Source organism: Orcinus orca, chromosome 3 (assembly GCF_937001465.1).
Source record: "Orcinus orca chromosome 3, mOrcOrc1.1, whole genome shotgun sequence".
Classification (NCBI taxonomy): Eukaryota; Metazoa; Chordata; class Mammalia; order Artiodactyla; family Delphinidae; genus Orcinus; species Orcinus orca.
In genome coordinates, this window is record NC_064561.1 from 14134425 (window position 1) to 14147928 (window position 13504).

At 43.1% G+C, this 13504-nt stretch overlaps 1 protein-coding gene across 1 annotated transcript; it reads right to left on the minus strand.

Annotated features, from left to right (window-relative positions):
* Positions 1-11827: 11827 nt before the first annotated feature.
* Positions 11828-13143, minus strand: LOC105748385 (olfactory receptor 56-like). The gene is given in 5 exon segments (XM_012535717.3): positions 11828-11870; positions 12082-12158; positions 12160-12406; positions 12610-12912; positions 12914-13143. Coding segments are annotated over 5 exon segments (834 nt in total). The 5' UTR covers positions 13078-13143.
* Positions 13144-13504: the final 361 nt, after the last annotated feature.

Genomic DNA, 13504 nt, shown 5'->3' on the forward strand with positions numbered 1-13504 from the left:
GTAAGCAAAGAACCACTGGTCAAAGTTAACATCAACAGTAAATGGGCAAAAGATCAGGGGCTCAGAATGTGATTCTCTGAGAAAGACACAACATCACTTATGGAGTATTCCTGTACAGTTCTTTCTATTATTCCTGCAAATTTTTTGTAAGTCTAATATTGTTTACCCAAAAAGCGGTGGGAAACCCTCCCTTTGTTTTTCTTACACAGTTTCATTGTTAAAATTTTTTTGGATCCTAGATACACCTGAAATGTTGGAAATAATATGCGAGGTTAAAAACCTGACTTTATTCCTTTTTTTCTCTTGACTTTATATTTTTTGGTCATCAGCAAGCAGACACCAAATCACCAAGGTTCTATTAAATTGTGTGAATTAAACCATTTGGTCTTGTACTGAGACCTGATGGATCAAAGTGGAGCAACTTGTAAGGTTTGGCTACGCTCAGAAACTCACCCAATACATATTGGAAGTAAGAATAGGATAAAAATAGCAACTCAGCTCCTTTCAACTTGTTATTCTTCTGACAAACAAGTTAACATTAGCCTAAATTCCATCCCCAGGGCCTGAGGCTGTGCAGCCTCAGCCTTGCTCTCCTTCCCATTGCTGGCAGGCTCCAGTCTCCCTGGGGCAAGGGCCAGCCGTACCCCGCATCTCCATCAGTACCTTGAAGAGCACTAGGGTAGGCTGCAGATGGGTAGATGCCATCTTGGGCTCCAACCCGGTCCAGGAACTAGAGCTCCAGCGCACCCTTGAGACAGACAGCGCGTATGGGCAGCGTGACTTTTGTTGAGGCTGCAAGCATCCCTAAAATGCTGGATCAGCATCTCCAGTGCCAAAGCCCGGGCTGGGGCGGGCAGTTCTCCAGCAGGAGGCGCCTTCCTGCCGAAAAACGCTCCATGTCTCCGTGGGCACGGAGCTCCAACCAGCATGCACGAGTCTGGGAACTTCCTCCTCTGGAGTGAGGCTGCAATTTCACCAAAGGGTGGTAGTCCTACAGGCTGAGAGGTTTAGGTACTTATTTATGGTCTTTGGGATGGAGACGAATGTATCACGTGGCTTCCAGTGTCAAGTACCATGGGAAGCTCCTTAATCTTCCTCATCTGATGTCAACTATGTCTTGGCAGCCAGAATGGGTGAGCAGGACAGAAGGAGTCCTAAGAGTTCAGGTTCACCATTCACCCCCATTTTTCTTTTCCCCATTTCCCAGGCCTGAACCCCATTGTCTCCAGTCAGGGCAAGACATCAGCATTTGAAGGACTCAAGAGGTTCTTAACTTCCCCCAGGCTTGGTGTGGACAGGTTGTGAGCACATAGTATATATATGTACATGGGAAGGGGAAAGGGGGAAAATCAAGAGTGGGGGAAGGAGAGATTTTTATATTGTTTTTACAAGTTTTTAAACTAGTAAGCTTGACATTAAGTGTCACAATTCTGTAAGTATTTGTTGTCACCAGGGAAATAGAGAAGAGACATGGAAATGTCAGCTGTTCTTGGGGACTGAGGACCTTCTTCCTTAATATATTAGTTCCAAGACATGAAGGTGGCCCCCATTCTTGTTTCCACTCACAGAGGACCCTGAAAAGAGACTCACTTACCTGATGCAAAATCAATACCTATGGAAACCCAAATCTTCAAAGGAGAGTAATTCTCTCATTCTTACTCTCAAGCCTCCAGGGAAAATTCAGAGTCCTCACCACAATAGCTGGCCGGAGGAGATCCACAAAATTATACAAGGCGTTTTTAAAAACAAGCAGTAGATGAAGTGAGAGAGTGGCATGGACTTATATACACTACCAAATGTAAAATAGATAGCTAGTGGGAAGCAGCTGCATAGCACAGGGAGATCAGCTCGGTGCTTTGTGACCACCTGGAGGGCTGGGATAGGGAGGGTGGGAGGGAGACACAAGAAGGAGGAGATATGGGGATATATGTATATGTATAGCTGATTCACTTCGTTATAAAGCAGAAACTAACACACCATTGTAAAGCAATTATACTCCAATAAAGATGTTAAAAAAAAAGTTGTAGATAATTGGACATTTCTCCTTCCTTATTCTGAAAATTGAGGAATAGATGACTCAATAAATACTGCAAATCAAAGTGGTCCTCGAGTCCAGAAACAGATGGACCTGTTTCACAGGTATAGGCAAGGGTTTGGAGAATTACTGCAAATCATGAGTTACCAGTTCTCAGTCAGCAACCTTGAGCAAGTTGCCCAACCTCTGTGAACCTCACTTTTCCTTGTCTGTTAAATAGGGATAAAAATTTTACAAAGCCGTTAGGGAAGTTAAGTGAATTGGTATCTGTGAAATGCATGGCAAGCAAAAGGTACTCAACCAATGACAGACTTCCATCCTCTGCTGCCTTCCCTCTTCTCTTGACAGCAGTCATCCCAGAAAAGCATCATTCACATATCTGGGTCACAATTACCTCATCTGGAGTAACAACCCGTATATCACAGGGTATTTGTGGTGAGTATATAAGATGAGATAAGTGAAGCACCAGGTAGGTAACAGGCATATATCCAGTTGGGTTGATGCTCAAAAACCTCATAGTCATTGGCTAGAAACAATGCTACTCTCATATTTATTATACATTTCTTTTTCATACTATGGAGAAGGGAGTTCATCCAGATGAGGGGAAAAATGTGACCCTTGCAAAAGTTCTCCCACCTTTCATGTTTCCATTAAACCCAGGAGAAACCAGATGTGGACTGCCATGAGATTGAAGTCTGGAAGGGTCCTAAATGTAAATATAACTCTCTTGATTAACAGTTCTTCCCACCAGAGAACTTCTGCTAATTAGCAGAAGGGATGGAGCTGGAAAACAGGGTGCTCTCAGTCATGGGTTAGCCAGTGTCTTGCTAGAGGTGAATGCAGAAGTGAACTGACACTATTATAAGTGGAATCCAACCGTCTTCCAGCTCAAATCCTGATATGGTCAAATAAATACAATCCTCAGTGGGTGTGACACTAAAAGAATTCAAAGGTTGTAGTGAAAGGCAGTAATCACATTTTAAACCAAAGGAGAATTGAAACTGCCTCAGCCCCAACTCAGCTCTTCTAATGGTGAGCTCAAAATGATCAGCACCTCATACATTTCTGGGAAAATAAAACAAATAAATGATCTCTTTCAGTCTCCAGTGTTGGTTATTCAAAATGTGTGACATAAAATCAAAACTTATAAAGTATTCAAAAAGGCAAGAAAAAAAATTGTTACCTGCCAAGAGAAAACACCATCAATACAGGCAGACCCCTAGGTGGCCCAGGTTTAGAATTAGAAGAAAGAATTTTTAAATGACCAGTGCAAGTAGGTTAAATGAGGTACAGGATGAACATGAGATTGAGTGACAAGAGAGATTTTCTGCAGAGCAATGGAAGTTTAAAAAGAACAATAGTGAAATTCTAGACCTGAAAAACACAAGCTGTGATGAAGAAATCATTGGATGAGGTTAAGAGCATCTTGGACATAGTAGAAGGTAAAAAAATCATGAAGTAGAACAGAGATTGGCAAGTTTCTAAGGGACCAGATAGTAAATTTTTTAGGCTTTGCAAGCCCTATGATCTGTGTCACTGCTACTGAACTCTGCTGTTTTTACATAAAAGCGGCCCTAGACAATGTGTAAATGATTGTAGCTTTGTTCCAATAAGACTTTATTTTTAAAAATAGCCAGTGGACCATATTTGGGCCATGGGTCATAGTTTCCTGACCCCTGAACTATAAGACTAGCCAGTAGAAAGTCCTCAAGCTAAACACAGAAAGAGAACAGAATGGAAATGAAAACAGCATCAGAAACCTATTGGAAAATATCAAATAATCTAACAAGTGTGTCAAGGAGTCCAAGAAAGAGAAAAGAGAAATATTTCCCCAAAATACTTGACATGGTACTGGCCTAAAATTTTCCATAATTATATATGACCCCAGTGTGTAGATCTAATTATCATTTAATTCAAATGATTAAAAAGAAACCCAGACTTCAGCACATTATTATCAAGCTGCTGAAAACATATAGTAGCGAAAAAGCCTTAAAATTAACCAAAGAGGGCTTCCCTGGTGGCGCAGTGGTTGAGAGTCCGCCTGCCGAGGCAGGGGACACGAGTTCGTGCCCCGGTGCGGGAAGATCCCACATGCTGTGGAGTGGCTGTGCCCGTGAGCCATGGCCACTGAGCCTGCGCGTCCGGAGCTTGTTGCTCCACAATGGGAGAGGCCACGACAGTGAGAGGCCCGCGTACCACAAAAAAAAAATTAACCAAAGAAAACAGGACACAACATAATTAATAATCTTCATTAAATATATAGGTGAACTCATTGGAAACTGGAGACAAGAAACAAATGGAAAGACATATTTAAAGTGCTGAAAGAAAAAAACTGTCAATCTACAATTTTAAAACCAGCAAAATACTGTTTAAGAATGAAGGCAAGGGGCTTCCTTGTCAGTCCAGTGGTTAAATCTCTGCATGTCCACTGCAGGGGGCACAGGTTTGATCTCTGGTTGGGGAACTAAGATCTCACATGCTTGCGCAGTGCAGCCAAAAAAATAAAACAAAAAAATTTTTAAATGAAGGCAAAATAAGAATATTTTTAGACAAGCCAAAGCAAGAGAATTTCCAGCATACTCAAACAAGATTTTTTAAAGGAATTATTTCAGACTAAGGGGAAATGATAGAAGATCAAAGCACAAGGAATGAAAAGCAGCAAAATAGAATATGTAAATAAATATAACAGATAATATTTCCTCAAATGGGTTAATCACTTCCTGTCTAGAAAAAAATATTAAAAGTGCATTGGGGATTTAAACATATGTGGAAATATGCATATGACAATAACACAATAGCCAGAAAAACCATAAATGGATTTAAAATATTGTAAATTTTCTATATTATACCTGAATTGATACAACATTAAATCAAACTGTAAACTGTAAGAAGTAGAAGATGCATAGTGTAAATATTAAAACAGGCACTAAAAAACAAAGAAAGTGGTATACCTAAAAGGTAATTGAGGGGATAAAATGGAACACCAATTTTGATTAATCCAATAGAATGTCAACAGAAGTAATTTTCTTAAAGGAAGTACAAGTGGAAAACAAGGAGCAAAATGATAGATTTAAATCCATCCACAGCAATAACTACAATAAATATAAATGGAGTAAACACTGCAGTTAATAGAATTGTATAGACAGAGGTTTAAAAAATAATAACAGCCTATGAGAAGCAGAGCAGGAAGGAGTCAAGATGGTGACCTAAGGGGACGTGGAGTTTGCATCTCTGTGCAACTAGGACATCTACCAGGCACTGGTGGGGGACCATGGACACCTAAGTGGACAGGAGGAACCCCCGAGTGACCAGGTAGGACGTGGGGGTGAAGGAGGGTGAGGAGAAGGATGGGACTGGGCCCCCTGAGGGCGGCTGGGGAAGGGGTGGGGTTCCAACGCCTGGAGAGGAGACCCTCGGGAGGGCGGAAGATCAGAAGGGAACATGGCCAGCATTTCCCCTGCCCTTGGGCCCTGGGGAGCCTGCTGAGTTCCTGGGCCTTATCCTCGGCCCACCAAAGCTCCCTCCAGCCACATGGGTCCTGCGGGAGTGGGAGGGAGAGGGGAGGAAATGTAAAGGCTGGCTGGTCGGAATCAGCACCCTTGAGGGACAGCCGGGGGAGAGGAGGGGTCCCCACACTTGGAGGGGTCCACCCAAGGTTACAGGAGCAACAGGGATGGGAGAGACGCTCGGGAGAGTGGAGGAATGGAAAGGAGGGCGGCCAGCATTTCCCTCGCGCACTTGGGCCCCGTGGAGCCTGCTGAGGTCCCAGGCCTAATCATCCAGCCTCTGAGAACCCCTTCAATTGTGCTGGTCCTAAAATCCACCCCCCACACACACCCAGGGCCTCACCTCCGAACTCCACACTCCAAGGCCCCCCTTGGCTGTGCTGCTTTTCCCAGCTGCATGGGTCCTGAGCCTAGGCCTCACCCCATACCTAAAGCTCGCCCCGCCTAGACCCTGCCCCCAAGGCCTATTCTGGTCTCACAGGTTCTTAGCATAGGCCCTGACCCCTGCCTAAGCTCTGTCCCCCACAGCCAAGGCCTTTTACAGCCTTTTTATTTGTTTGTTTGTTTTTTAGGTTGTGGTTCTGTTTTACCTTGTTACTGTTAATTCATTTATATTTTTTCTAATAAATTTTTTATATTTCTAATTTTATTTTATTCATTATACTTTGTTATTCTTTTGGCTTGTTCCCCCCCCCTTTTTTTTTCTTTTTTCTGTTGAGGTTCTAACTTGTAATTGTTTCAGTTATATTTTTATTTTTCCTAATATTTATTTATCGAATTTTATTTTATTTTTTATTCTTTGTTATTTTACTGCCCTTTTTCTTTTCTTTTCATTTGCCATGCCGCACAGCTTGTGGGATCTTGGTTCCCAGCCTGGGGGTCGGGTCTGAGCTCCTATGGTGGGAGCACCGAGTCCAAACCACTGGACTAACAGAGAACCTCAGACTCTAGGGAATATTAATCAGAGTCAGGTCTCCCAGAGGTCCTAATCTCGGCATCAAGACCCAGCTCTACCTAACTGCCTGTAAACTCCACTGCTGGATGCCTCAGCCCAAACAACCAGTAAGACAGGAATACAGCCTCACCCATCAAAAAAAAAAATGAAATGACAAAAATATGTTACAGACGAAGGAGCAAGGTAAAAACCTACAAGATCCAATAAACAAAGAGGAAATAGGCAACCTACCTGAAAAAGAATTCAGACTAATAGTACTAATACTACTAATACTACTAATAGTAAAGATGATCCCAAATCCCAGAAATAGAATGGAGGCACAGATTGAGAAAATACAAGAAATGTTTCACAAAGACCTAGAAGAACTAAAGGACAAACAAAACATTGATGAACAACACAAAAACTGAAATGAAAAATACGCTAGAAGGGATCAATAGTAGAATAACTGAGGCAGAAGAGTGAATACGTGAGCTAGAAGATAGAATGGTGAAAATAAGTGCTGAGAGCAGAATAAAGAGAAAAGAATGAAAAGAATCCATGATAGTCTCAGAGACCTCTGGGACAACACTAAGTGCACCAGCATTCAAATTATAGGGGTCCCAGAAGAGGAAGAGAAAGAGAAAGGGTCTGAGAAAATATTTGAAGAGATTATAAAGTTTCCCAGCATGGGAAAGGAAATGGTCAACCCAGTCCAGGAAATGCAGAGAGTCCAATACAGGATAACCCTAGGAGAAACGCAGCAAGACACATAAAAATCAAATTCAAAGAAAAAATACTAAAAGGAGCGAGAGAAAAGCAATAAATAACAAACAAGGGGATCCCCATAAGGGTATCAGCTGATTTTTCTACAGAAACTTTGCAGGCCAGAAGGGAAAGTCAGGACATATTTAAAGTGATGAAAGGGAAAAACCTCCAACCAAGATTACTCTACCCAGCAAGGATCTCATTCAGATGTGACAGAGAAATCAAAGCTTCACAGACAAGCAAAAGCCAAGAATTCAGCACCACCAAACCAGCTTTATAGCAAATGCTAAAGGAACTTCTCTAGGCAGGAAACGCAAGAAAAGAAGAAGTAAAAGAACAAATCCAAATCAATTAAGAAAATGGTAATAGGAACAAACATACGGATAATGACCTTGAATGTAAATGGTTTAAATGCTCCAACCAAAAGACACAGACTGGCTGAATGGATACAAAAACAAGACCCATATGTATGCCCTCAACAAGAGACCTAGGGACCTAGGGACACATACAGACTGAAAGTGAAGGGATGGAAAAAGATATTCACCCAAAAGGATGTGTTGCCAATTACTAGAGCGACCATGCGTGGGGAAAACAGATATATTCAAACATTTTAGGAATTAAGAGTGTTGACTTACCCCCAAAATAACACCCGAATAACCTGCAGATCAAACAAGGCCAATATTATTACTTAATTAGAAAAGGTAAACACCGTCCTGACAGAATCTTAGTTTCATAAGGGAAGATCAATGTTTCATGTGTATAGTTTTAGGAACTGGATTTGAGTAGTTTGAAGTGGCTCTGACAGTGCAGGGATCTGACTGGAACTGGTCAAAATCCATAATATAACAGGATTGATGGTCACCACGAGCATGAGTTGGGGAGGAGTCTTGGTGAGAAAACAATTATTTGGTAAGAAGCTGAGTTTGGCCAGCTGAGTCATCCATCATGCAGAAAAGAGGACTGATTGAACAGTCTAGTGTTCAGATAAAGCTAACAATGAAGTTATATTCTGACTTACAGCCTTATCATCCTGGGCAAGAATTTCCTGGAATATATAGAAAAGTCTTATTGATGTAAGGACTTTCATTTTGAATCTTGATAATTAAGTCATGTGAATACAGATGGTCTTAGTTTCCTCTAGATAGTAGCTCTAAATTGATACTAATTTCTTGTGACCCCAAACTCCACTGCAGTCTACCAAAGTGGGGGTTTATGATGATGAGGTGGTAAGTGGTGTTTTGGCCCAAGTTCAAATCACAGTGGTCCAAGTAGGTCCATAAACCTATCGCGTAGCTATTTCCCAGATCCTTAATGTATATTTTGAATAGTCATACCCAGAAACTAGTAGGAAACCCATACTGGCTCTCTGAACCCTAGCGGGAGTTTTATTATGGCAGAAAGAATGAGTGAAAGCTCAGGAACTTCTATTTCCTACCAGACAGTAAACAAAAATTAATACTGTATCTCTAGAACTGCATGTATTAATGCTACCATAAACTTGAAATGTGCACATCTTTTTTTGGCCTTTACAGAAGGTGAATGGACCTTAGAAAATTACTATAGATTGTTGTAAAGTTAATCAGATGGTAACTTTAACTGCAGTGGCTGTTACCGCCTATGTACTAACAGAATGCCTCAGATATAATCAGAGTACCTTGCTCAGCATTGCTTCTGATCAGGAAATTATTTCATAGCAAAAGAATGGCAGCAATGGACTTGTGTCCATAGAACTGACTGGTCTTGTATATGTGTCATCACTCAGAAGCAGTTGGCCTCAGTTATGGTACCAACTCATTTACAGTGTCATTTCAGAAATAAGACCCTGAAAATATGGAGTTCTATCTCATATAATGCAATATGTGCTTTGATTCAGTAATCAATATATGGGGCTATTTCTCCCATAACTGAACAACAATGGTCCCATCCAATCAGAAATTGAAATTTTACCTGGTTATTTTAGACTTCTCATGCCAGTGAACTAATAGGTAAATAAGACAGCAGCTCCACTAGAGTGGGGTGGGTTGATTGATCTCAATTTCAAGGGTTATAGAGGACAATCCTGAGACAGGGGATTCTCTGGGGCACCTTTCAGTACTTCCATGTCCAATAGTAAAAGATAATGGAAAAGTACAGCCACCAAAAATACAGGTAGTACCACTGAGGATTCAGACCTTTTTGGAATGAAGACATAGAGTACACCACCAGATAAATTATCCCAAAGGCATGAGGTTCTAGCTGAGAGCAAAGGAAATAAGGAATGGAAAATGGAAGAAGAAAGTTATAAATATCAATTATGGCTTCATGATCAATTAACCTGTTGGGGGGTGTGTGTGTGTGTGTGTGTGTGCGTGCACATGTATGTGAACTAGTTTGTTCTTATCTCTCTCTCTGCTCCTTCCTCTTATTATTTGTATACTGATTGCTATTGATAGCTAATATGCAGAGATTGTGACTGAATATGAGCTATAACTGACATTGCCCATAAATGGATACTATAACTAATGAAGGATAACATGTTTATGAAGAATAGTTACACATTGTTATGCTGTTGTTGCTATTTAACAGAAGTTCAAATATGGGTAAAATGATCCGGATGCTGAGTAGCCAAAGGGGTGGACTGTGCCAGTTCTTAAACTATTGCCTCAGCTCAAAATTCACATTTCTAGGGCTTCCCTGGTGGCGCAGTGGTTGAGAGTCCGCCTGCCGATGCAGGGGACGTGGGTTCGTGCCCCGGTCCGGGAAAATCCCACATGCCGCGGAGCGGCTGGGCCCGTGAGCCATGGCTGCTGAGCCTGCGCGTCCGGAGCCTGTGCTCCGCAACAGGAGAGGCCGCAACAGTGAGAGGCCCGCGTACCGCAAAAAAAAAAAAATCACATTTCTACACTCCAATTTTTTATTCTAGGGCTCCTTTGTCTTCAAGGTTCACATTAGGATCTGCCAATAGGGCCACTAGAAGGAGACCGTAAGCCAGGGGAAGAGATAGAAAACTCTTTCATGATTTCCTGTTTTCTTCTGCAATGTCTCTTCATCCTGGCAGTTGGTTTGACTTTGCAGTTTATTTTCGCACTCACAGAACCAGTCTCATCCTGTCCTTCAGAGGCGCAAGCACTAGCTGACCAACCCCTATTCCTGGGCAGTCTTGCGATAGAGACTCTCCTGTGAACTTCTGGGGTGTCAGAACCAACTGCATAGCCCCCACTTGTCAGAAGGCTAGGACGGAGCTCTGCAATCCCCTCTTTTTCCTCTAGGCTCTGGAGGAACCATCATAAGTCAGGGCCGAGCAGGCTTCTGTATGTCACCTATATGGGAGACACCTCCATAGGTACCTTCTGAGATATGAATACCAGCTGGTCAGTGCTCACTCCTCAGACATCTGGACTCTAAGACTTCGGGTTTTAATGACTCTAACCTCTCCCTTTACATCCCCAGGCCTAGGAATAGTAGCTTCTTTCTGCAGGTTGTTTTTTCCTCTTCAATCCTTAGTGTTCTTGTTTTGTCATTTCAGATCTCAAATATCTGGTTAACAACTCTTTACACTACATTTTTTTCTGCTAAAATAATGGATATGGCTTTATTCCTGGCTGCACCCTGTCTGATATGTAAGATATAAAATAATGGCTCAATTTCTGTCTTTATTTCTGTTCTAATATTCAACTTCCAAAATGTATAGTTTTACTTTTGCAGAACTTGAAGTACAGAAATAATTACAGTTGCCACAGCAAATTTGGTATGTGAAGAGTGCTTTTAAAAAGGTTTTCAGGGCTTCCCTGGTGGCGCAGAGGTTGAAAGTCCGCCTGCCGATGCAGGGGACACGGGTTCGTGCCCCGGTCCGGGAAGATCCCACATGCCGCGGAGCGGCTGGGCCCATGAGCCATGGCCGCTCAGCCTGCGCGTCTGAAGCCTGTGCTTCACAACGGGAGAGGCCACAACAGTGAGAGGCCCGCATACTGCAAAAAAAAAAAAACAAAACAAAAAAGGTTTTCATATATATTATCCCATTAGATGCCTCTTCCTGCATTTATTCAATAAAGTTTTATTAAGCAACTGTTGTCTATAAGGCACAGAGCCAGGTATTGAAAATACACAAATAATTTCTAAGCAGTTAAGGGTATATTTATATCTCTTAAAGGAAGTTTTATAAGCCCTCTCATGGGAGAAGACTAGGGACCACCCAAGAAAGAATTATAGAGACTCAATTTCTGCCATCTAGAAAGTTTTTTTTAATATCCATATTTATTAGGTAAAATCATCAATTTAATAATATAGATGACACATAAAGGAAAAAGGACAGTGCCCAGCACATAGTAAGCGTTCAACAAAACAGTTATAACCAAGAAGAATTAAGAAATAGAGTGAATTTACTTCAAGGACTTCATAGATGATCAATAATGACAATAACGACAATGCATTGCTTCGTCATGGGGCTTTAGATTTACATGCAGTGATCCCTACAGAATCCCTGTGAGGTAAGGCAGGTGTCGTGATTCTCATTTATTGATGAGGAAATAGACACTCCCAAAGGGTGAATGACTTTGCAGCATTATGCAACCAGGGGGTGGCAGCACCAGGTAGCAGATGCCCTGGCCGTCAGTGCCGACTGCCAATCCTGCAACGATCCAGCCCCTTCTTTTTTTTTTCGGTACGCGGGCCTCTCACTGTTGTGGCCTCTCCTGTTGCGGAGCACAGGCTCCGGACGCGTAGGCTCAGCGGCCATGGCTCACGGGCCCAGCCGCTCCGCGGCAAGTGGGATCTTCCCGGACCGGGGCACGAACCCGTTTTCCCTGCATCGGCAGGCGGACTCTCAACCACTGCGCCACCAGGGAAGCCCCAGCCCCTTCTTTAGGGCCCCCATCACCTCCCGATTCCTCAAGCTATAAATGAGAGGGTTGAGCATAGGAGTAAGGACTGTGTAGAAGATAAGAGACCACATTGTCATGGCTTGGGGCCTGGTAGCGCCTGGGTCTCAGATAGATAAACATGGCTGCCCCATAGAAGAGGGACACAGCTGTCAGGTGGGAAGAACAGGTGGCCAGAGCCTTTTTATGGGCCTGAGCAGTGTGCATGGGGAGCGCAGATCCCCGGAGGTGAGCATAAGAGGCCATGATGATGGAGAAGGGCAGGAGCAGCATGAATACATAGCAAGCAAAAAACAGTATCAGGGCCTTCCTGGTGGCGCAGTGGTTGAGAGTCCGCCTGCCGATGCAGGGGACACGGGTTCGTGCCCCGGTCCGGGAAGATCCCACATGCCGTGGAGCGGCTGGGCCCCGTGAGCCATGGCCGCTGAGCCTGCGCGTCCAGAGCCTGAGCTCCGCAATCGGAGAGGCCACAACAGTGAGAGGCCTGCGTACCGAAAAAAACAAACAAAAAACAGGGTATCAAAAATGGATGTGTCTGCACAGGCCAGTTTCAATAAAGCTGGCACCTCACAGAAGAAGTGGTCCACATTCCTTGAGCCACAGTAGGGTAAGCTCATGGCTCCTGCCATCTGCATCATTCCATCTATTATCCCCAAAGTCCATGAACTCCCAGCAATCTGGAGACAGACCCTCTGACTCATGAGGATGGGATGGTGAAGTGGGTGGCTAATGGCCACATAGCAGTCATAAGCCATGAGTCCCGGCAAGAGCCCTTCAGATCCCACAAGAGAGATGAAAAAAACAATCTGTATGCCACGCCAGAGAGAAGTTGGCTGCCATCTTGGGCACAGTGGCACAGACCAACATGAGGTCCATGAGGGAGAGGTGACTGAGGAAGAAGTACATGGGTGTACGAGGATCAATGTAGATGAGGAAGATGAGGAGGACATTGCCACGGAGGGCAACTGTGGAGACCACCATAACCACAGAGAACAGGGCAAGATCAGTCTGGCTATGAGAAGAGATTCCCAAGAGGATGAAGCCATCTATAGATCCCATGGATCAGTTGTTCCCAGTCACCTGAGAACATGGGCAGAGAAATTCTAAGATTGAGTGACATGTCTTTATTTATCTCTGGATTATTATTCTTCAGTCTTCTGTATCTTTTGTAATTTATTAGAGCACAACAACATATGCCTAGGGACACACAAGAGTATATTCTTTTATTTTTCCCATGACACGGATGATAGGATCTTTGCTAGCTCATAGAATTGAACCATTTATCTACATTTGTACATATTCATACTAAGAAGAATAGAAACTGATTTTTTTTTTTTTTTTTTTTTTTGCAGTACGCGGGCCTCTCACTGTTGTGGCCTCTCCCGTTGCAGAGCACAGGCTAGAGACG